The sequence below is a fragment of the Ambystoma mexicanum genome, chromosome 1p (assembly GCF_040938575.1).
Source record: "Ambystoma mexicanum isolate Mex_15411 chromosome 1p, UKY_AmexF1_1, whole genome shotgun sequence".
NCBI classification, from domain to species: Eukaryota; Metazoa; Chordata; class Amphibia; order Caudata; family Ambystomatidae; genus Ambystoma; species Ambystoma mexicanum.
Window position 1 is genome coordinate 815,101,392 of NC_090921.1, and position 22,260 is coordinate 815,123,651.

Here is a 22,260-nt window from a genome sequence, read left to right on the forward strand (position 1 = left end):
ACTCTTTATACCTTGGAGAAATCTGGGAGAGGAAACCTTATTATAATAAGCCATCAGATGTTTAGTCATTAGGTACCCTTGATGATGAGAAGAGGAAAATATTTTTTTTCCACTGACGGAGTCCTCCCATTCTCTTGATGGCCTTCTCATCCCGTGTGATCCACCTGGCTAATACCACCCCCAGGGTCAGGATCAGGAAGCGGCTGCCTTTGCCTGGGCACATGGGAGCACACTTTATGCTGGGATTCTGAGAGGCTTCCTCAGGATTCATCACACTATCTGGATGAAGTTTTTCCACAAAAATAACTCTGGCCCCTCAAAAGTGGAAATGTAGGTGAAAAGTATTGTTAAAAAATTGAGAAAACAAAATAAAACCATGGTTTTCTGCTTACGCCTGTTCATTTTACCCTACAATAAAACATGCTTCCACTGAACACCTGTAGAATGAAATCTGCTGGATGGCTTTGCAACAAATTGGGCAAAAACTGTGTTGCATTTGTGCCTTTTGTTGTTTTCATGTAAATCTGTCCAGCAGATTTTAAAATATTGGACGGAAAACAAGGTGCCATCTTCTCCCAAAAGACTTTTATATATTTCCCATAGTGAATTACAGCAGAGGTGCTTTTCAGAAATAAAGCCTTTATTTTTTTTCTTGTAAGACAATTCCTGAAGTAATCCAGAGGGAAAGTGAAAAAGAGAAGTGCTTAAAATTATGCCTGGGTATTGTTAAGTGTCGGCTGGGGAACACGTTTTGGGTGGACAGTTTACGTGTTATCGGAAGAATCCCACCGGAATCGCATGAGATACTGGGGTTAGGTCAAATGCTGTGCTTGGAAAAGAAAATGTGTCACACGATCTGGAGAGTGAAAGCGAGCAATGGGAGAATGTCGGGGAGTGGGGTCGGGGAGGGAGGAAACAAATAAGCGAGGGAAGTGGGGGGACATGTTGACTGCCAGTGGGGACTGGGTTGTCTTTTACATTTTCAAGTGTTTTCCGGTTGCCATGGAAATTCGTATTCTCTGCGTTACTGCAGTAATCTGCATTTCCGATGGAATTATCACCAGCAGTAGAGGACTGTATTGATCGAGCCACGCATTGTTGGAACGATTAATTGTTGCAGGAATTGGAAGGTGAGGGAAATATCCAATGGTCTATGGGCCCCAAGGGCTGAGCCATAGTCTTATTTTAACATGAGTAGAGGTGGGATCTGATTTACTAGGCAAGGGGCAAATGTCTTTTTTTTAATTTTATTTTTTTATAATTGGTGCAACATGTACAATTGAGATGACTGGGTACCCAGAGGCCGGCTAAGGCCATTTGCCCATATTGTCCCAATTATTTTAAAAAAAGACAGTGGCTATGACCAGTGGCCCCTGCACTGCTGGCCATGGCTGGTGGGATGTGGTTTGAAACTAGGGAGTGTGTATGATCCTCGGCTGGTAGTGGTTAGTGGCCTTCGCTCTTTTTAAATCATTGGTACAACATTTACAATGGCCAGGACAGAAGCCATGGCCAGTGGGCCATGAAGAAAATGGATCATAAACACTACATTGTAAAACCCATGCACACGTGCATGATTACATGATATCACAGAAGAGATGCACAATGAGATACACAATGAAATCATGGGTGACACTAATGGGACTGGGGGGGGTAGGAGGGGTGGGCTGATTATATGGTCATCACTTCCCACACCAGCTGAATTTCAAGGTTTTTCTTGTGATAATTCAGATCCCCTTAACTCTCTAAACTGAATTTTCTTTTCACTGGCTATCTCTTCAGGAATGTGGGGATTCCATGATAGAGACCTCATGCTTCGTAAATCCCTTTATACCCTGATGGATAAAGGTGTGGAAAAGGAAGCCCTCAGGCGGAGGTGGCGGTGGCAGCAGACCCAACAAAACAAAGAGGTAAAGAGCCCACTCCTAGAGTGGAACTGCATTTAATATTTTTCTTTGTTGGTTTATGAGCCTATTCATGGCTTTGTTTTATCATGCCTAAAAAAGAAAAAAGAAAGCTGGTTTGTGATGCTTTTATGTAACAGTTTGTTCAATTTTGTTTGAATCTGTATTCACTGGTCGAAGTGGGCGGGAGCGGTGCTCCTCTACTTTTAATGAAATTTTACCGTTCCTATACTTTTATTTTAAAAAGAAAGAACGGTTTTGTTTTAAAATAAAAGTATAGGAAGCAGTTGAAACTTGCACTTTCAGTGCAGTGCACTGAACATTCCCTTAAACTGCAGGCGCATGCATTTGAGGGTTTATATTGTGCATGGGAGGGGGTGTGACGATGGGGTTTGCGGGGAGCGATGCAGACCAGTAGGGGACATAGCTCCACTACTTTTTTTCGTACACTTCGACCACTGTCTGTATTGTTGCGTGCGAAAAAACGAGCTTAATGGCTTTTTCTGCACTCAAAGCTCTGTAGAAAGGTGAATCTCGGGTGGTTAATCTATATTTCCACAGGATTCCTAAACCCAAACCCAGTGAGTAAGTGTGTCTCTATGCAGTACACGCATGACATAGCTTCCGATTGAGTATGGAGTAGTTCCCTAGCTCTGAAAATGTGTTAGGCAAAGTTTGATGCAGTACCCTTTGGGACCACTAAACACAACTAGTACTACAGGTGTAAGCAAAACCAACCTTTGGTATAAGTCTGTACTACACAGTTTTGTGGTAGCGTTTGCTAAGCAGCCAGGCTTATCTCAAGAGGGAATGTGAGCTGTAAGGGTGTTGCACATAGGTCTATAATTACAAGTATCCAAATAGACCCTTATACCCACTGTTTCTTGGTAAAACACTTATTAATTTATTTCACAGTCAGTTATCAAACATTCACTAGAAGGAGGCAAACTATATTACACAAAAATATACTTCAGTACTTCACAATATCAGGTTCTGAGGCATTTAAACTACTTTGAAGGAGGAGCAAAATGGCATTCAGAGCATTTGAAGAAGGAGCAAAAAGGCATAAGCTAATAAAACGAATAATACAGTTACTCTAAAACAGTGCAAATAGTTTGAGTTCACCAGAGGAGTTGATTCAATGCAATAGGTTATGCCAAAGTCAATGGGCTAAAGTCTTGTATAGGATAAAGCAGTTCTAGAAGTTAAACAGAAAAGTATTTGCCAAAGTTCTCAGAAGTAGTTTGTAAAAGAAAGATTCATATGTTGGGTCACAAGCTATCTAGGCTTGCAAGTTGACAAAGTTTCAAGCACTTTCGCAATGAGAGGTAAGTTCTCTCAGTTGGGTTCTCACAGTACCTTACAATGAAGAAAAATGCAGCTGAAGACATCTATTCCTGGCAGTTCCTGCAGATCTTGCTGTTCCTGAGCCTCAGCCGTGGGGACAAGAGGGAGGACGTTTGGGGGACTCCTGCACTGCACTGGGACTGGTCAAAAAGCTGTCAAAAGTAAATGTTTAATTCCAGTAGCTGTAGTCAAGCACACAAACTGGTGTCCTTCTCCCTGGCTATTCGGTTTCCTGCAGCACCCTGAGGAAAATACAACCAGCTCCGAGAATGGTATCGAGGTGGCTTAAGAGTTGATTGGTCCCACCAACTCAAAGGGAGAAGTCGTCTTTGAACGGTTTCTCTGTCGAGATGAACTTGGCGATTCGGACCTGCAGCAGGGCTTCACCGGGCAAACCAACGGTCCCGGAGTTGCAGCAGCCGTCCTCTTCCAGCTCGTCTTCGGTTCTTTCGTTCCAGTGGTCGACTCTGCCTTCAAAGCCAAGAGACTCGCCTTTTATCCAGTTTCCTCCCATTCATTCCAGCCTAGCTACCACTCAACCAGTAGGGTGGCTGTCCGTCCCGGAGAGTCAGCCAGCCAATCACGCCAGTTTCGGGCACCTCCCTCACTTCCTGTCCAACCCAGACACTCTGGCGCCAGAGGCGGTCTTTAGTCCTGAAGCCCGCCAAAGGCGTAGGGACAAAGGGACCAAACCTGGTTTGTTGTGCAGACACAAACTCTACAAGGACCTTTCCAAAAAGAAATGTTGAAAAAAGAAGACAGGGACCTGTTTAAACAAAGGGGGCTGAGACACCATCTTGAAAAATATGGCTCCCACGATTTAACGCTGCCGGTGTTCGCAGTCAGGAAAAATCATGGTAGTTGATTGTAAAACCACTGCCACCAGCCATTTCGAGAGGAAAGGGTAGCATTTGACTTCTACTTGAGTCTCTAAACATAGGGGATACTAAGTAACTCCTCCAACACTCTATTGTAAGATAGTGTGTGCTGGGTCTAGGAATTGGGAAAGACTAGTAAAGTCAATTTCACTTTACTTTCTCTGGAAAACAGTAGTTTATCCCAGAGAAGGTATTTTCACCTTGGGACAGCCTAAAAGGCTTCGCTGTGTCCCTGCACTGAGGGTGCTGTGTGGCACACATGAAGAGATGTTGCCTATGGAGTTGTCTAAAACTCCACAATCAAAGTAAATAAATACAGAAAACAAATAGTTATAAAGTTCAAAGCCCCAAAGTTTATCAAAAGAGGTGGAGGGCTCTAAGGTAGAAGTAATTCACACATTTATGAGAAGTCTTCCTAACAAAGTGCAAGCTGCCAGATGCTCCATGTAGACTTCTTGGGGCAGTTTAAGGATAGCACCCACTATTTGATCTGAGGCATCTGCTTCTATAATGCGTGGACGAGAGCTATGTGGTTGTTTCAGGACAGGTGCCAATGAATTGGAAGACTTCTACCACGTCTCTTGACCAGCTGAGCTTAATTTTCTTAAGAAGCCATTTAGTGCTCCAGATAATATTTTGGAGGGGTGAGTATTTTACTCCCTATTTTTAAAGTTGAAAGTAAATGATTTTTATGGGAGTAAAAATGAAATTTATTTGATCACTACGCCGCCCATAATGCTGACTACGAAAATGTCAACTCCCATAGATCACTTTGGCCTGCATGCCCCGGTCCACATCCCCCGACCTGCATCCCCCAACCCGCTCCCCACCGCAGAATGCCCTGTATCCCTGCAGCTTCAGTTCCTCGCACTTACGTGGGTCAGAGCTGACGAGGCAGGGTCCTTTTTTTTTTGCTTTCAACTTTCTTGTCCCCCGCTTAACATAAAATGAGCAGCAGAAGCAGTGGTAAGGATGTATTGTTGCAGTCATAGATCACTACCAAAGAGGACCCCAAGATTGCGAGTCTGGGTGAGGAAGCAAGATGGACAGGCAGGAAGGGTATGGAAGAGGGGTGGGTAGGGGTGGTATTGGAAGGTGGGAGAAAGAGGACTTCCGTTTCTGAAAGATTTAACATGAAGCAGCAGAGAGCCATTCACTGACGAATTGCATTGAGACAGTTTATAATCCTTTCCAAGATGGCTGGGTTGACGCAGGGAAATTAGAAAAATATTTCATTGTTATCAGCCAGCAAAAGGTGATAATGAAAGCCAAAGGATGAGATCAGCCTTTCTAGGGCAGACGTATTGGTGAAGAGGTGAGGTCCAAGGTCTGATCCTTGGGGGACGCCGACAGGGAGATGGGTGGAGGTCAGAGGTTTAAGAGTGCTAAGAGACTTTAAAAGATCGACCTTCCAGGTAGGAGACCCACGCAAGAACAGATTTGTGAAACCAAAGATCCTGGAGAGTGAGGAGGAGAGCGGATTGGGAGACAGTCAAAAGTGGTAGAAAGGTCCAAAAGGATGAATATAGAATAGTGTGGAGTGATAAGCATTAAAGAGAAGATTGAAGACATGCATTAGTACAGTCTCGGCAGAGTGTTTCCTATAGAAGCCAGATTTAAGTGGATTTCAAAGGCAATTATTATTGTCAAGGTACTTAGTGATCCGGTTGAAGACCATCTGTTCAAGGACCTTTAAATAATGGGGAAGCAGAGAACTGGGCAATAGTTTGCTGGGAAGTTTGGGTCGGCTTCAATAGTGATAAGATAGATGCAGAGTTGAAGGAGGGAGGGAAAAGTCCACCTGAGAGAAAGAGAGGGGAGAGGTTAAAGAGCTTGGAGTGAGATGGGCAAGTGATTGAGATTAAGTCTTTGACCATTTGGAGAGCAAAAGAGTGCAATGAAGCGCAAGCTGTGTTGGCACTGCAAAGGATGTGTGCTGATTCAATAGTAGAGGTAAGGAGAAGTAGTTGAGCATAGAAGATCTAGTGGGAGAGGTGGTGGACAGAAGGATGGTGGGGGAGGGAGCGAGGAGGTCTGTGAGAGTCATGAATTTTATAGGAAAAGTGATCAGTTATTAGCAGAAAGAGAGGATGCAAAGGATATTGGCTTGGGAGATGTGAGCAAATATTGGAGGGTAGCAACAAGAGGAGATTAGGTTTGTGATGTAGGAGGATTTGGCAGAGTCCAGTGCCAAGATTAGCATAGCAAATTAATCTTTGTAGGCTAGTAGTAGGGAAGGTGTTCATAATTTTCACCAGCGTTGTATGTCATGGCAAATGCTTTTTTGAACATCTGAATTTCAGAGGTGATCCAAGGCTAAGGACTGGGACATGAAGTGATGAATGCGTGAGCAGCATAGTGTTGGTCAAATGGAGTCATAAGTGCGTAGTGAAAGGTACAGTTAATGGAAGAAGCTTGAATAGGGTAAAGAGACAGGAGAGAGGTCCTCACATCATCAGGGTAAGGGGCAAGAGAGTCCTGCCTGAATTTCCTGAGTGGAAGGTGGAGATGCCAAGATGTTAAAAGTGAAAAATGGAAAGATGAGCGGGGTTCATGGAGAGGTCAAGCTAGGAGAGTGAATTAGAGAGAAAGACAAGGTGATAGTTCCCTAGTGAGTGGGCTGGTTGTGGCGGGAGTAGAGCGAGTAGTAGATGGGATGGATCGAAATTCAAGGCAGTTGGCTGCAGAAGGCTTGGGAAAGTTAAAGTGCCAAAGCATGACACTGGGGATGTCAGTAGGAAGTGACTCAAGGAGAAGGGTCAGGTTAGGGAAGAAGGAATTCAGAGGACCAGGGGGTTGATGGCCAGAACAGTGAGAGGAGTAGGAGGGAGGAATTGAGTAGTGACATCATGAAAACATGAAGCATTGATGTTGGAGGGGAGAAGAGGGGCATTCTTGAGGGCCTTATCAAAAAGGAACCGCTCACCAACAGGTCTGGGAGAAGCAGTGAGTGTGGCGTGCTGCTAATGTTGCAGAATCATGATGGGAAATCAGGTTTATGTTCTAGCAAGAAGTGAAAGTTGATGGTGACGAGTGGTCAGTTATGTAGGAAGGCTTGTTGTAGAGGGATTGTGCCTTCAAGAGGCCAAGTAAGAGTGACCGGGATGTACGAGAGGAGCAGTTCTGCAGTAGGCTAGGGGGTGGGGGGGTGTACAGGAGGACTTAGATCACAGAAGCATCATATTCTAGGGGTGTGGGTGCAGGGGGGGGGTAAGGAGGAAGATGGGGAGGCTGGGAACTGATGCAGAAGCTACACCATGCTGAGGCTGAAGGCTATGGGAGAATGGAAGGAGAAGAGTGAAAAGGAGGAATGGAGCAAAATCAAGATGCATATTAGAGGGTAGAAGAAATTGGCAAATGACGAAAGGGTACACCTGAAGAGAGGGAGGGTAGTTAAGTACACGAAAATTAAATGGGATGGCTGGCTGAGAAGGAGCAGGTGAGAGTTCTGATTTGGGCTAGAATGGGGTTATAGATAACCAAATGACAGTTAACTCATCCAAAACTGCAATGCGCCTTGGTATGAGGTAACAAACGCCTCTGTGAATGGCTAGCCAAGGGGTTGAAGAATCCCATGGGTGGAAGCAGAAGTCTGGTAAAGTGTGAGCTTGGTGAAGTCCGAACTTGAGCAGGAGTTCTGGCTCTAGGCCCTTTTTGGCTCAAACAGGGAGCTGCCTCTTGCTGCCTTTGACCCTTGCAGATGCCCGGGCTGAAGTCCCAGGGGAGTGCAGATAAGGTAGGCAGTGTGTCACATGTTCATCTTGGAGCCAGTCACAGAGTCCCACACTTGCAGGTAGAGTCCTGGGTGTTGTAAGCCAAGGGAGCTTGGTTTTGTTGGCAGAACCCTGAGATGGTGCTCTGGGTCCTCTGGCAAAGCACGAGGGGGCAGGTAGTATGCTGTGGGGATGGGAAGAACAACATTCTTTTCCTCTTTGACTTTTCCTGCAGGTGTTATTCAAACCACAGTAATCACAGAGGTCATGAAAAGGACTGCGAGACTTCTCCTTGGTCGCAAGCCCAGGGATCGTATCTCTCCAGCGCTGAAATCTCTCCACAGGCTCCCTGTGGCTCCAAGGATCAAGTTCAAAACCCTTTGCATCATCCACAAGGCGTTCTGGGGCCGGGGCCCGCGCTACCTCCAACTTTTTCTTTCTACGTATCTTCCTTCTCGAGCCCTCCACTCATCAACCTCCCAAATCTCTGAGGGTCGGATGCTTCTCCAGGGAGTGGGGGGAGGGGGGGATCGCTTTCCTCTGCTGGGGCACTCAGGAACAGCCTTCCTGCCTCTCAAACTTGAGCAAGACCACTTCCGGTTCCAGAAGCAACTCAAGGCCGTCCTTTTCGCACTGGTCTCCTGGCCACCCACTGAACTCTGGTCTAGGGTCCTGCATGGCCAGTTGCCCTTGCCCTTGCCCTTGGGCCTCCCTTACGCTTTCAGGCCTGTATCTGCAACTCTACAGACCTGCCATCTAAGTTGGTCGCAATGCAGAGTTCTCTTCCTGGCTGATGCCTTTGATTGGCTAAAGTTGTACTTATAGACTTACTTTCCTTTTTTGTTAGCCTTGCCGCACGACCACTCGACTGCTCCAGACTAACACCCTCATCGTCGACGACTGACTGATCGATGACCAGATCTGGCCTTCACGGGCCTCTTCGGGCTTCGGCCCATTAAAGTTGGGAGAGAGGGGGGAGGTTCTTCATGCTGACCTATGTAGAGAATGCTTATTCAATCATCGACATGACGATAGACTCCAGTAAGGGCAGTATCGGGGTCATGAGTGATGCCGAGGGCGAGCGGGGTCTGTTGCAACCCCAGGTGCGGACCCCTGACTCCAAGAAGCAGGCCAGCGGTTCTGTGATGGAGAAGACACCCGGCGGCCAAGGCACACACAAACACACTAAAAACATACCCCATGACTGACTCTCTATGGTACCGTCAAGGCCCATACAGTGTCCAGGGATAAAGCCTCAGGTTCTTCACTGTCCCCTGGGCCACTGCGCACACTTTTGCCTCACGACAGTTCCGCAAAACCGAAAGTGAAAGTCAGTTTGGACACTGAAAATTAAAGAGCCCTTTTTAATCTCCCTGAAAAACAGGGGGCGAAAGGCGTTAATTAGTTCTAGCATTTTCAGCGTTTTCTTGGGGGACACCTTAAGTAACATGAGATTCTGTGTTGGGCCCTAGGTATGGAACCTTCCTTGCTGAGCTCTGTTCTTTGTTATGGTGCCCTTTTCCTTAGTGCAAGATCACAGGATTTGGTTGTTGAGGTGAAGCCCACGCCTCCTTTGTGGTAAGAACTGTGAATATCCTAGATACCTCGCTATTGGTTAATTTCATACAATGGATTTTCCACACGTACCTTGTTTAGTGATAATTGATTTTATTCATCAATCTGTTTATTGCGTGGGCTCTTGGTCCCAGTAGTGGTCAGCTGACACGTGTTTCGACCATTGGGCCTTTATCAAGGCTATTTGTGATTGATGAGTGCCCCATATGGGGTCCTGAAATGGAAGCGAATGATCAGTTGTCTCATTGACAGCTGGGCTCAGCATAGGGCCCTAGTAGTCGGGAATTGTGGCGGCAGTGCGTCCTCGCAAGGACGCACTGGGACCAAGAGCCCACGTAATAAACAGATAAAATCAATTATCACTAAACAAGAAACGGTGTGGAAAATCCATTGTATGAAATTAACTAATAGTGAGGAATCCAGGATATTCACAGTAATTAAGAAAAACATTGGTGCTTCTCTGCTTAAGGCGAGGTTGCTGAAGAAGTCACATTTTTCGATGCCCTTGTCCCCAAAAGAGACACAGACAGGGTTTTCCATCCCCATGGACACTCTCTGAGGGGCCATGCAGCACAAGGATGTCACTCCCTCCCAGGCCACCCCTGTCTTCTTGTCAGGTTTCTTGCCCACATGCGAATATAAACCTGAACAATTCAAGAAAATTATAAGGCGAATGTGTTGTTTCGTAGACTTCATGGACAGACACACTGACCAATCGACAGTTCTTAAAGATGCCTTACAGCCAGGGGCATCAGCACAGCCACCCCCTGCCAAAGAAGTCTTGTCTTGAGCCACAGCCTAGCACTGCTGCTCTAGGCACTCTGGCCTCAACGTTCCAAGATACCTCTCAGACATACCAAGACCCACGGTCTCAGGGGTACCTCTATGGCCAAGACCAGTTTTATTTATTTATTTTTTTTTAAATTTATTTTTAAATTTTATTTATATAGCATGCAAACAGCCCAGGGGCATTGAGGCGCTGTTACTTGCAAGAGCTTAGTTACAGAGGTACAGGCGTGGTAGCAGTCGTTCGCACATTATAAATCAATACAGACATAGTTCCATCATTACAACTTATGCAATTGGTATTACAACTTATGCAGTGGGTCATCTGTTTAGTATTCATGCTGATATGAGGGACCTTATGAGAAGAGGATGGTTTTCATTGCTTTTCGGAAAGCGAGGAGGGAGGCCTCACCTCGGATTGTGGGAGGTAGGGCATTCCAGTGTGGGGGTGCGAGATATGGGAAGCTGGATCCACCCGCTCTGGCTCTTTTTACTAGTGGCACACCGAGCATGTTGGTATAGGGTGACCTGGTTGGTCTTGTAGAGGAGAAGGGGTGGATCCTTTGTGAGAGGTAGTTAGGAGCAGTGAGGTGAATGCACTTGTGGGTCAGTGTCGGAGCTTTGAAGATGATTATTTCCTTTATTGGGAGCCAGTGGGCTATTTTCTGGCCTCTGAGATGTGTCCCCTTTTAGCAATGCCTTGGGCTGCACGACGATGACATTTATGTGATACTGTCGCCAGACCACCAGGACCAGCCGGTAGCAGATTTGCCTATTGACCATCAGCTTCAGTATAATTAACTGCTACTTAAGGCGACACATCATTTTAATATCGACACTCAGAAGGCACAGATTGACAAGGACTTTTTGGAAGATAATCTGGGGACAAAAGGTCCGCCACCCAGTTTAATACCACTCCTGCAATCTGTCCAAAGACATATCCAACCATCTCTACTGGCCCCTAGTCTCACGAGGGGGCAGTCAACCCTAGAATATAGAAGCTATTCAGATCTGCTCCCACATATACCCCCTGTATATTAGGGGTCAGTTCAAACCAGATTCCCTAGTGGTCACCACCACCAGGAAGAAGGCAGGCACCCCCCTGGCGTCGGCAGTAGCCCCGCCAGACAAGGAGAGCAAAAAGATATATACTTTCGGGAAAAAGGTTGTCTCCTCTGCAGCATACCAGACCTGAATTGCTAACAACACTACACTTTTAGCTAGTTACAGGTGCCACAAATGGGATGATCTGGAGCGCCAAATGGAAGCTGTCACAGAACCACTAAATTACTGAAGACTATCTCAGAAGGCAAGCAGGTCTCAAACTGCATCCTAAAGAATAGCCTTGATGCAGCAGATAATGCAGGACGTATCATAGCGGAGGGAGTGCTCATCAAGCATCATGCCTGGCTTAGACAGTCCGGGTTCAAGCTAGAGACTCAAGCAACCCTCTTAAACATGTCAGTGGAGCCAAATGTGTTCTTCAGGAAGGCCGTTGAAGGCGCCCTTGAGAGTGCCAAGGAGGAGTACGACATTCTTAAATCCTTTTGACAGTTGACAAATAAATGCTATTCCAAAGGGGACTTCCCAAATTCTAGGATATTTCGGGGCCTGGCTGCGCAACATCCCTCAGGCTACTTACAAGGTGGACAGTCCTCCTCTTGGGGCTAGTCACAAAGCCAGTCACAAGGCCAAAGTTCCTTGTCCAATTTTCACTCTCAAAGTCTGTGCAAGCTATCCCAAAAGACATGGAAGGGGGCATTCAAGCGGAACATGTTCCAGAGGATCTCAATTCTCTGGCAAGCTCTCCAAGCAGATACCCTCTACCAGAAGAACACGAGTGGACTCGACAGATATCCTAGACAGAATATTATCACTGTGGGGTCACCCCCCACTAAACCTGTTTGCCACAAACCTAAACACACAATGCCCAGACTGTGCGTCCAGGTTTCCCCAACCAGGGTCCAAGGGGAATGTCCTGTGGATGAACAGGTCAGGGAAATTTGCTTACGCTTCCCCCCCGCCCCCCCAACACCACTCCTGAGCACAATAGTGCACAAGATGCACCAGGAACAAGTAAAACTGATCCTGATTGCTCCTATGTGGGTGAGACATCCTTGGTTCACACATCTGCTCAAACTGGCGATGTGTGACCCAATCAAGCTCCCGTGCCCATACAACATGTTGACACAACACAAAGGGGCATCCCTCCACCCACGTCCACAATCAATGAACTTGGCATCTTGGCTCCTGATAGAGTTTAGCCACTTGAATCTTCCACAGAGGTGTATGGATATCCTTAAGGAGGTACGGAAACCCAACACCAGGCACTGCTAACATTCTACACTACATGCTGAACTTGCTAGACTCTGGCCTAATATTTAATTCCATAATGGTGCATCTGGCAGCCCTGTCGGCTTAAGCCACTTCACAGAACAAGGTGTCCTGGTGGAAAGTCCCTGTCATTAAGGCATTCATGGAAGGGGTAAAGAGGCTATACCCCCCAATTTCCAACCCTTTGGGTTAGGATCTCAATGTTGTGCTCTCTAAGCTCATGTGTATACCCTTCGATCCTATTCACAATGCCAGCCTAAAACATCTTACTTACAAGACTGCATTTCTAGTGGCTTTCGCCTTCATAAGACCAGCCAGTGAGCTACAGGTTTTGTCTGTAGAGGAGCCTTTTTTCATTATACAAAAAGACAAGGTTGTCCTCGGAACACATCCTAGGTTCGCACCTAAGTTCATTTCAAAGTTACATGTAAACCAATCCATAGAACTTCCTACCTTCTTTCAAAATTCATCAAACTCAGCAGAAAGAAGCCTCCATATTCTTGATGTACGTAGGGTGGTCTTGTACTATGTGAACACAACAAAACCCCTAAGGAAAACAGACCAACTGTTTGTTTCCATAGCACCTGGTAGAGAGGGTGATCACGTGTCAAACGCCATCTGCAGATGGATAGTCAAGTGCATACAGGTCTGCTATTCCCTTTCCAAGAAAGTCTTACTTTCACCCCAAAGACACACTCTACCAGAGGTACAGGAGCTACCTTAGCTTGCATTGCAAGCGTCCCTCTAGATGCAATCTGTAAGGTTGCTACATGGAGACACAGCATTATTGCATTTACACACACTCTAAAGCAGATTCACAGGTGGGACAAGCAGTCCTAAAACATCTATTTACTGCTGTACCTTCTAACTTCCGACCTCCTTCTCCAGATACTGCTCGCTAATCTATGCAGAGCATGTGATCTAAGCAGATCCACATGCTCCAGAAGGTATACAGTACTCCCCGTAATCATATTTCTGGTATCTGCTTAGATTCACATGCGCCCACCCTTCCTCCCCTACTGGAGTAGGAGCAGCATAGATGTTTTCTGGGTTATCGTTGTTTCTGCTTTATCACACCTGTACTCGCACTACACTTCATGCAACCTCATGTCAGAAACAAACAATCTGAGGGACCTCGACATGTGCTGGACCATGGGTACAGTACACATCACACTAGGGATAGTATTACTAAACATGCCCTGTCTATGTCCGTTTTCGAGTTTCAAAAACAAATCTTGTAATACCCTGCGACTTCCACTAAAAGTCAGACTAAGCAGAGCATGTGAATCTAAGCAGATACGAGCACTAGATATGCAAATATGGTAATGTATCCCATATACGTAGATTAACAGGAAAAGGGGCTGTTGCAATTATTTACAAAGCTACTCTTGATTTTCAGGTCTTTAACTGTGTAGACATCGTTGGATGTGACATCCCATATGTAAAACTGTTCTATACTTATTCCGCCATTCATTTGCTCATTATATTTTATCCCCCAAAAAAATTCAGAATTTTACAAAAGACTTCTGAAGTCTAATCTTGCCAACTCTTACCCTTCGTAGTAAGCCGCTTAGCCTAGGACCCTGGGTTTTGATGAACTTGTTGATTTGGCTTGATTAAACTTTAATTCTGCATTGAAGAACTTGTTTGTAGGGAAAATATTAACCGTCCAACGCATACTAGAGGCTGCAGCCGGGATTAGATTTTATCCAGAAAGGTCTCCATAAAAAATATATCCAGAGCAGCTGTGGGAACTGGTAAGACCATAAATTAGTTCTCGCTTGCTTGACGCAAAGGTTTCCATGATACAGTAAAACTCCAGTATCCTCCCAGCGTCACTTTTCGAAAGCATAGTGATCTAATATCGAATAGTGGCTATGGGATAGTTGTCCAAAGTTACTGAAATCAAACCTAATGTAGACTTATCGGAACTGAGGCATGCAACTTGGCAATCACGCTACTTTGGACTGGGCTGCACCCAAAATCAGTAGGAGTTAGGAACACTACGAGAACTCATAAGAAATGGTTGTCTAAGGATCTGGCCTCCTTTAAATCAATAGTCTGAGCTGCTGAAAGGAAGTGGCATAAGGATCCAACATGGGCTTAAACCATGGCATTAAAAGCTCTCAGAAATAAATATAAAATTCAGATACTGAACTTAATAAATTGTATTATAATGCTTAAAAAGAGGAAGTGTTGAACTCTTGAAAAATATATTTTTTAAATATTTAGTAAACTTTGTAAGCCCTAATCTACCTTTACTGGGACCACCACCATCCGAAAAATGCTGCAATGAACTACAACATTTCTTCACAAATAAAATTAAGACATTTGCGAGGAGATTGAAAGAGTTAAACCCATTATAGTATCTTATGAATGCACTCCATGTTCTGATTCCACACTGCCTGGATACTCCATTGTATTGTACTTGTCATTTGTATAGCACTAATTTTACCATTATTATAGTCTCAATGTGCTGTTACTGGGAACGCCTTCGTTGGACCGAAATCCAGCGTGTTGGAGGTTATGGACACGATAAGAATGTGTGTGTGTATTTGGCAAAAAAAAACGCTTGCCGCAGGGCTGGCTAAGCTCCGGTAGAGAAGCAACCCATGCAGTCAGACATGTGGATGGGGATGGGTGCTGAGAGGAGTAGGGGTAGCGTCCGTGCTAGAGACTTACTGTGTGTTCAGCGTACATGAATCTGTTGTAGGTCTGCGCTGTATTCTGCTGTCGGGTCTTAAAGCGTAGGGTAAATATGCATAGAGTTTGTGAACAGCACAACCAAATGTTGTTGTCCTTGCTGTTTATTAATGTGTGTGGATAGCCATGCAGCCATTCATTAATGTCATATGACATTTCGTTTATTCATGCTTGCAACCCCACCACGGCAACTGGCAATCGCTGCCCATGTTTTACAGCCATAACCCATATAGAGAGTCGTATCTCTCATAACGAATGTCGTCAGTACATCCTTCATTGAAGGTCTCGATCCCAGTTATTTCAAAGTCCTGGGTTACAACCCTGCTCAAGAAACCCAGTCGGATCCGAATAACTGTGCAAAATACAGACCAGTTTCAAACTGTTCATTTGTCTTAAAAATTAGGGATTTCCTCTTTTCAGCTACGGGATCACCTAGAAGAGTAAACTATAAGACAGGCTCTTGTCTTGACGAAGTACTGAAACTGCTTAGCTGGACATCAAGGAGCATCTTCTTAGACTGTTAGATTTCGATGGCTCTTGTGTACTTATCGTGCTAGATTTACTTGCAGCTTTTGATGCCTTGCTTTTTACCATTGTATCTTGCTGAGCAGATTCGCTCAGGAGTTGAGACCAGACACTTGTATCTATAATTGGTTTTTAAAAAATGGCAACCTTTGAATCATTTTCTGCTCACTTAGAATACAGAATGCCTCAGGGATCCTGCCTCTCCCTGATTCTTTTCACCTTGTTTATGCTGCCATTTCATGGAAGTTTCAAAAATATGCTGACGATAAACAAGATTGTCCTGGAACTTACAGGCACTGAGGAAAATGTAGCAACATGCAGGGATATCTTTCTCTCTATTGGGAAATGGATGAAGACACATTTTCTCACACTAAACCTTTCCAAAAAGGAGTTCCTTCTCATCCTTACCAGCCACCTAAGACCAGATGTCACGTGTTCCTATTCTCATTTTCTGCTGGCTAAAGAATGTATAACATCATCTTGAAAGGTTAAGTACCATTTTATGTTACTTACACAAATACGTCATGTGCTATCAGTAAATAACTGCAGTTATTGCATAGGCAATTATAGGTGCAAAACTAGACTACTGGAATGTTCAATACCTGAGATTGGGTAAGAGGACCCTATACAGATTACTGATTATCCATAACACTGCAGCATGCTTGGTGACCAACACTGGCCGACATTACTCTTAGAAAATTACACTTGTTTCTGTGACGAATCCCGGGAGATTGTAGCTGCTTTTGATACGGGAGTCCCTTTCCATGAGGCCAGGCTGCCACCTAAGAGCCCCCCTGGGGGTGGTTCTCAGAGGGAGGATCTCATGGGGAGGGAAAACCCAGTTGAGAGCAATGACAACCCCAGGAGAACGCAGTACCCCTCTAACCCTCCCACCTCTCCTTATCAATCCTATCTGGTACCCCCATGTATTTTTGCTATCCATCCCAAATGGGGATCACTGGGAAGGAAAAGATCCATAAGGTGCCTGATGATAATACTGGGACGAGGAAGAAACCAAGAGTAATGAAGATTAATAATGCAAACCATTTCGAGCGATTCGATTGGCCAGCTGTCGTTCAAAATGAACGAGGGAAGAGAGCAATGGCGTCTTCATCTCGCACGGACCGAGAACTCTGCAGGCTACACGTGGAAAAGGCAGAGCAGATCATGTCCAGAAGAGCAGCACATCCGCAAGAGATCAGCAAAGCAGAAAGCATACTGCAAAGGAGTTACTGTCACCGGTGACCGAGGGTGCTGGAGTGTGGAGAATCCACTGCTGAACTGCTAAGGAGATGTGTGGAAGACCGGGGCAGGTCCCAGTAAGCCAAAGAAGCCACAGAAGATCCTGGAGTCCCGTGAACAACCTGAGGGTGTCGGCCAGGACCCTTCAGGCACTAGGGTGTCTAGGCCCAGGGTTGGGGAGACCCAGAGGGAGCAGGAGGCCCTAAAATAAGTATTGAGTGTGTCTTCACCGAGAACTGCAGTAAAGAGGAATACAAACTTTGTTTGTACGAGTGGTATGCATAGACCTTGGCAGGAGAGTAAACCAGGACTGTGGGTTGAAGTGAAGTCAGATAAATAGATCTGTGAAATCGAAAGCGACAAGACTTTTTTTTTTTGTTGTTTTTTTTTTTGGCAGGAGAGTGGACTAAGGGTTACTAAGAACAGGGTCTGGGGCCTGTGACAATTGGGAGGAAGATCTGAGTTTATTCTTCCTCGTCGCGGTACCTGGAAGCAGGGTCTGCTCACAAGGGTCTGGTACCCTCAACACAGCTTGGGAAAGACTTCCAGGTTATTCTTCTTTGTCGTAGTACCTGGGAGCCGGGCTACCCTCATTGGCCTGGGGCCTACTACAGCCTGGGAGATTGAGGCCAGGTTGTTCCTTTTTGTTGCTCGGCCTGAGAGCCAGTTCTGCCAACCAAAGACAGGAACCCGTTTCAATAACTAAAGACAGACAATTTTGTTAAAACATGGAAAGACGCGGGGAAGAGGATCAACCCCTTGAGCCTTGTTGAACTTTGTTTTATACACGCTTTGGCACTTTCATTTGGAACTGCAAACAGGGCTGCTGGTGACCAGCCAAGAGCCACTTACCTTTTCACCTTATATGAAGTTTATTTTGTGTGGGACAGGTTAGGATTTGGACACATGACATTGAACTTTACTTTGGACATTCTGACACACAGTTTCATTAGCTGCTTCTGTTGAGGCAGGGAAACCCCTCTTGGAGATAGGGCTAGTTAGAATTTTCTCCAAGAACCCTGTTTTCATTATTAATAAAAGTGTTTGCCAATCAGCATATCACCCTTCTCTCTGAGACTTACTCCTACACCCTCACACTTTCTATGGTGCAAAGGTTTTAATTTAAGGCTCAGACTTAAGTTTGCAAGATTTTACATGGACAACTACCATCCTATTTAAAAAAAAAAAAGCGGATTACACCCTTTTTCTGTTAGAGGCAGCAAGGTGGAGGCTATACATTGCAGCTGCTCCCCGTAATGGGCCCTTATACATATTTTCAAGCCATGTCCGCTGTCAAAGCTTTCAATCTCAAGGCCAAAGTGGCCCTCGGGCTTAAGCAGCGCTAGCTGTGAACATATGCACTGCCTACAGATTGCACGATGTCCTGCGGACCAACCTCAAGCCAAAGGGCACCATGAAGATGCTGGTATATGGTGCCAGAGATAGCCAGAGATAGCAAACTTTCCCAAGATGGCAATGTGTTGTTCAGGAAATGCATCGTTTGCTATGAAAGATTCTGTTGGTGCTGTAACAGTTCAAGATGAGATAACAGGATACAGTACTACATCAAATGTTCTGACTGATTGGATAACTTCTTAAACAAGCTGATATTTATATTTCCGAGGGCTTGCATCCTCGAATAGTAACAGAAGGATTTGAAGCTTCGAAAGAAATCGACATAGAAGTTTTAGATCAAATCTAGGTGTCTAAAGAAATGGATGTAGGAAACTCATTAATGTTGCAAGAACATCCATACATACAAAGGTTCATTCAGAGCGGGCTGATGTGTGAACAGAGCATGTCATAGATTCTGTTTTGGCCATTAAAAGACAAGATTAACCGGTTGATCTATTTATGGTTGGGATTATGGAAATGAAACGAAAAACAGAAATCGACACAGCACTGATCAGCAGACTGGTTTTGGGTCAGGGTGTTAGTTCTCCTGATATGAAGAAAGGAGTTGAAGATGCGTTCATCCTTTTCCTGCAATGTATCCTTGGAATACGAGAAAACGGAAATTAACTCTGGTTTCTACTAGAAGAGTGCAGAAGAACAGTAAAAATGTATTGAAACTGAAAGAAAATGCATTGAAGGTACAGTTAAAAAGAATGATCAAACTGAAAAGGAACATCTGTGGTTATTCTGGCAAAGGATTGGTCGTTGTCAACCAAAAGGGTTTTGATCCATTTTCGTTGGATGCTCTTGCAAAAGAAGGAATTGTAGCTGTTCGCAGGGCAAAAATATGGGCAAAAAGATGGAACATGGAGAGGTTGATGCTTGCAGTGGGATGGCTATGAACTATAGAGGATCTTACGTCAGTGTTGTGTTTGGGACACTTGTCTTGCCTACGATTATACAATTGGTGAAAAAAAGTTCACTTAGGTTGACAAATGTAATAACCCATGCTCTGCAACCCTGTTGATCAAAGAGCCTAACAATCATACACTTGCCCAAATCAAGGATGCCATCAGAGATGTGTTGTGTGCTGTAAAAAATGCAATTGGAGATGGTCATGTGGTTGCAGGGGCTGGTGCAGTGGAAGTAGCAATAATAAATCCCTAATTAAGCGCAAGCCCAATGTTACAGGTACGGCCCAGCGCAGTGTATGAGCATATGCAGAAATTCTTGCTCAGAACTCTTGATATGATCTTTAAGAGACTTTGGTGAAAATTCAGACTGAATATGTAGAATATAGTCGGCTCATTTGTGTGGATTTGAATACTGGAGAACCAATGGTTGCAGCAGATGCTGGAGTGTGGCACAACTACAATGTTAAGAACAAACTACTTCATTCATGCACAGTGATTGCTAGAAATATTCTCTTGGTTGAGAGATTGAGGGCAGGGATGTTGTCACTCAAGGAATGAAGTGAACCTGTCCCCCAAAAGAAATCACCCATGAGTTGGAAACTGTTATTACCTGTTTTACCTGTGCCGTCAATTTACCCCCAACTTAATCTTCTTTGTAGATTATCTCGAACAGTCAGAGCAAGCTGGTCAACAAGTCTATTAAACACATGTATGATTATTACAGTGCATCACCTGACTTTAATCTTAATTGATTGCAGTCTTTATGCCCAATTAAAGAAAGGATTTGGGGGAGGGCTAGAATTACTCTACATCCCAATAAGAGCCTTGAGATCGTCGGAACATCTGCTTGTCAAAGTTCTGCGGAACAGATGCAAAGAGCCTTTCGGTGCTCTTTTCAGGTCTTGGCAGGGTCACTTTAGGACTCCCTTTCATTGGAGCTTTGCAAGGTCAGTACTCTTAATCTTCCAGAAAAGAAAAGCTTAAAGTGTATTTGTTCGAAAATTATGTGACACTTTTCTTTATCTTTCATGTTCCCATGTCATAGCTTCCATCTGATTAGTATATATTTTTTAACGTACATTTGAGGCACATGTTGAGCACACCCAACCGTTTTCTGTTACTTGGATACCTAATACAGGTTGGTAGCACTTGACAAATCCTGCCATTCATTAATCAGAATCCCTATTGAAGCCTGGGGGGGATCGTCATGTGTGACTGTGTGTGTCTCCTCCAGCGATTGATGCACCAAGTCTGACATGGTGCCAGATACCGCCAAGGCTGAGCACCACTTTCTGCAAAGGGATATTTATGCTTAATGATTCTCTTCTCCAAATGTGTCTCCTTCATTGGCCCATACCACCCCCATAAGGGTCTCTCTCCACAGCAAATTGTGCTGTTACGAAGCGATCATGGTTAATTTTAAGCACCCTTCTGAAAGGGAATGTGTTAGTTGTACCTGCAAACAAGCTCCTGGTGTGATAACAATTCCTTAACTAAGCATCCCGATTGCCACTTAATTTGTAAGCAAGTGTCTTCCTAAAACTAGTTTAAACTCCAAAATGTTTTTGCTCACGTCTGTTCCTTGTATGCCAATTTCTATTAACAAAAAACGAATTTGTGCTCCTGGACAGGCATTGGATAGACATTTGCCAATTACTCAGGCCATTTGTCACCTGATGCCATCTTATTGCCAGTGTGGTAGGCCAAGCAATAACACATGTAACACAAAACAAATGTTTCTAAAGACAGACTTTATTACCCATTTGTTCACAGCAGTGGTTGGACCAAATACTTATAGTCTAGGTTAATGTCTAAAATAATAAAATAAAAAAAGAAATATAAAAAGTAACAATATTACTTTGTTATATTGTTTTTATTAAATAGTTTTAAGATATGAGACATTTTAAATACATTGACTGAATATGTGACTTGTGATAATATTAAACAATATACATTTTTATTAACATTCAAAATTGTATCCATAAATACGGTTAACTTGTATCAAGTGACACCTAGTTAATTATTCCTAGCAACTCATTTTAGTGAGTTAGAAAGAAAAACATAATCAAATTTGTAAGACATCCGAGGGGGGCAGACACACAAAGGGTTGAAGAGGAACAAAAGGGGAGATGCTAGAGTCGGGTTAATATATAAATTACAGTGCAAACAACGCATTGACTTAATCAATTTCATACCTAAGACATTTGATATCTATACAATTGTATTGAAGGTTAAGATAATTAAAAACAGCCCACTTCTTATGTTTCTCCACATTGTTAATGGTTAGTGCATAGGCTAGAGTAAGGATATTCCTAAAGCTAGCCTTGTTAGTGAAGAAACAACACAGTGGGTCTTGCTTCCATTATCGAACACCTTCAAAGATGTGTCCAAATCATAAAGTTCCTAACCATCCATGTCCCACTTGAGACACCGCATCCTGTAAAACAATGGCCAAAAGATGTGGCCAACAAAGTTCCAAACCTTAGTCTTAACAAGTCCCTGCTACCCTAAGCTTACAACACAAAAGTCAGAAGGTTTCGCTAACGATGGTTCACAAATCCCAATCTCAAAATGTTACATTCGAGGGGATTGTGCCGTCCGACGTATTCCACATCTATGACAGTAATCACCCCAGCTGTGCTGCCTCGGAAAATCTTTCGGCGTAGGCGTCCTGCATCGATGACGTTGATACGCTGTCCTCGAGGGTCGACGTCACCGGATGTTCTATCTAGGACGCACAGCGCCTGTAGCCTCAGTTTTTTCTGCGAACGTGTTCGCCTCGGAATCTCTGCGCGCTCGATTCTTCTACTTTGTGAATGTTTGAGAATATGTCTTCGTCTTCTTCTACCCTGAAGTCGGGCTTCAAAAAGTGTTGGGACTGCAGTGCTAAAATGTCAATTACGGACCCGCACGACGACTGCCTCTGGTGCCTTGGCGAGAGCCA

General features: G+C 44.5%; 1 protein-coding gene and 1 pseudogene across 5 annotated transcripts in view; both read left to right on the forward strand.

Moving 5' to 3' along the window:
• OTUD7B (OTU deubiquitinase 7B) overlaps positions 1-22,260 on the forward strand; it is a 932,635-nt gene that overhangs the window by 493,463 nt on the left and 416,912 nt on the right. For all 5 annotated transcript variants that reach the window (XM_069652344.1, XM_069652353.1, XM_069652334.1 and 2 more), the window contains one exon: positions 1,783-1,910. In XM_069652344.1, coding sequence (XP_069508445.1) covers positions 1,783-1,910 — 128 coding nt within the window. The remainder of the gene's footprint in view (positions 1-1,782; positions 1,911-22,260) is intronic.
• LOC138565718 (T-complex protein 1 subunit zeta-like) lies at positions 18,291-19,874 on the forward strand (annotated as a pseudogene).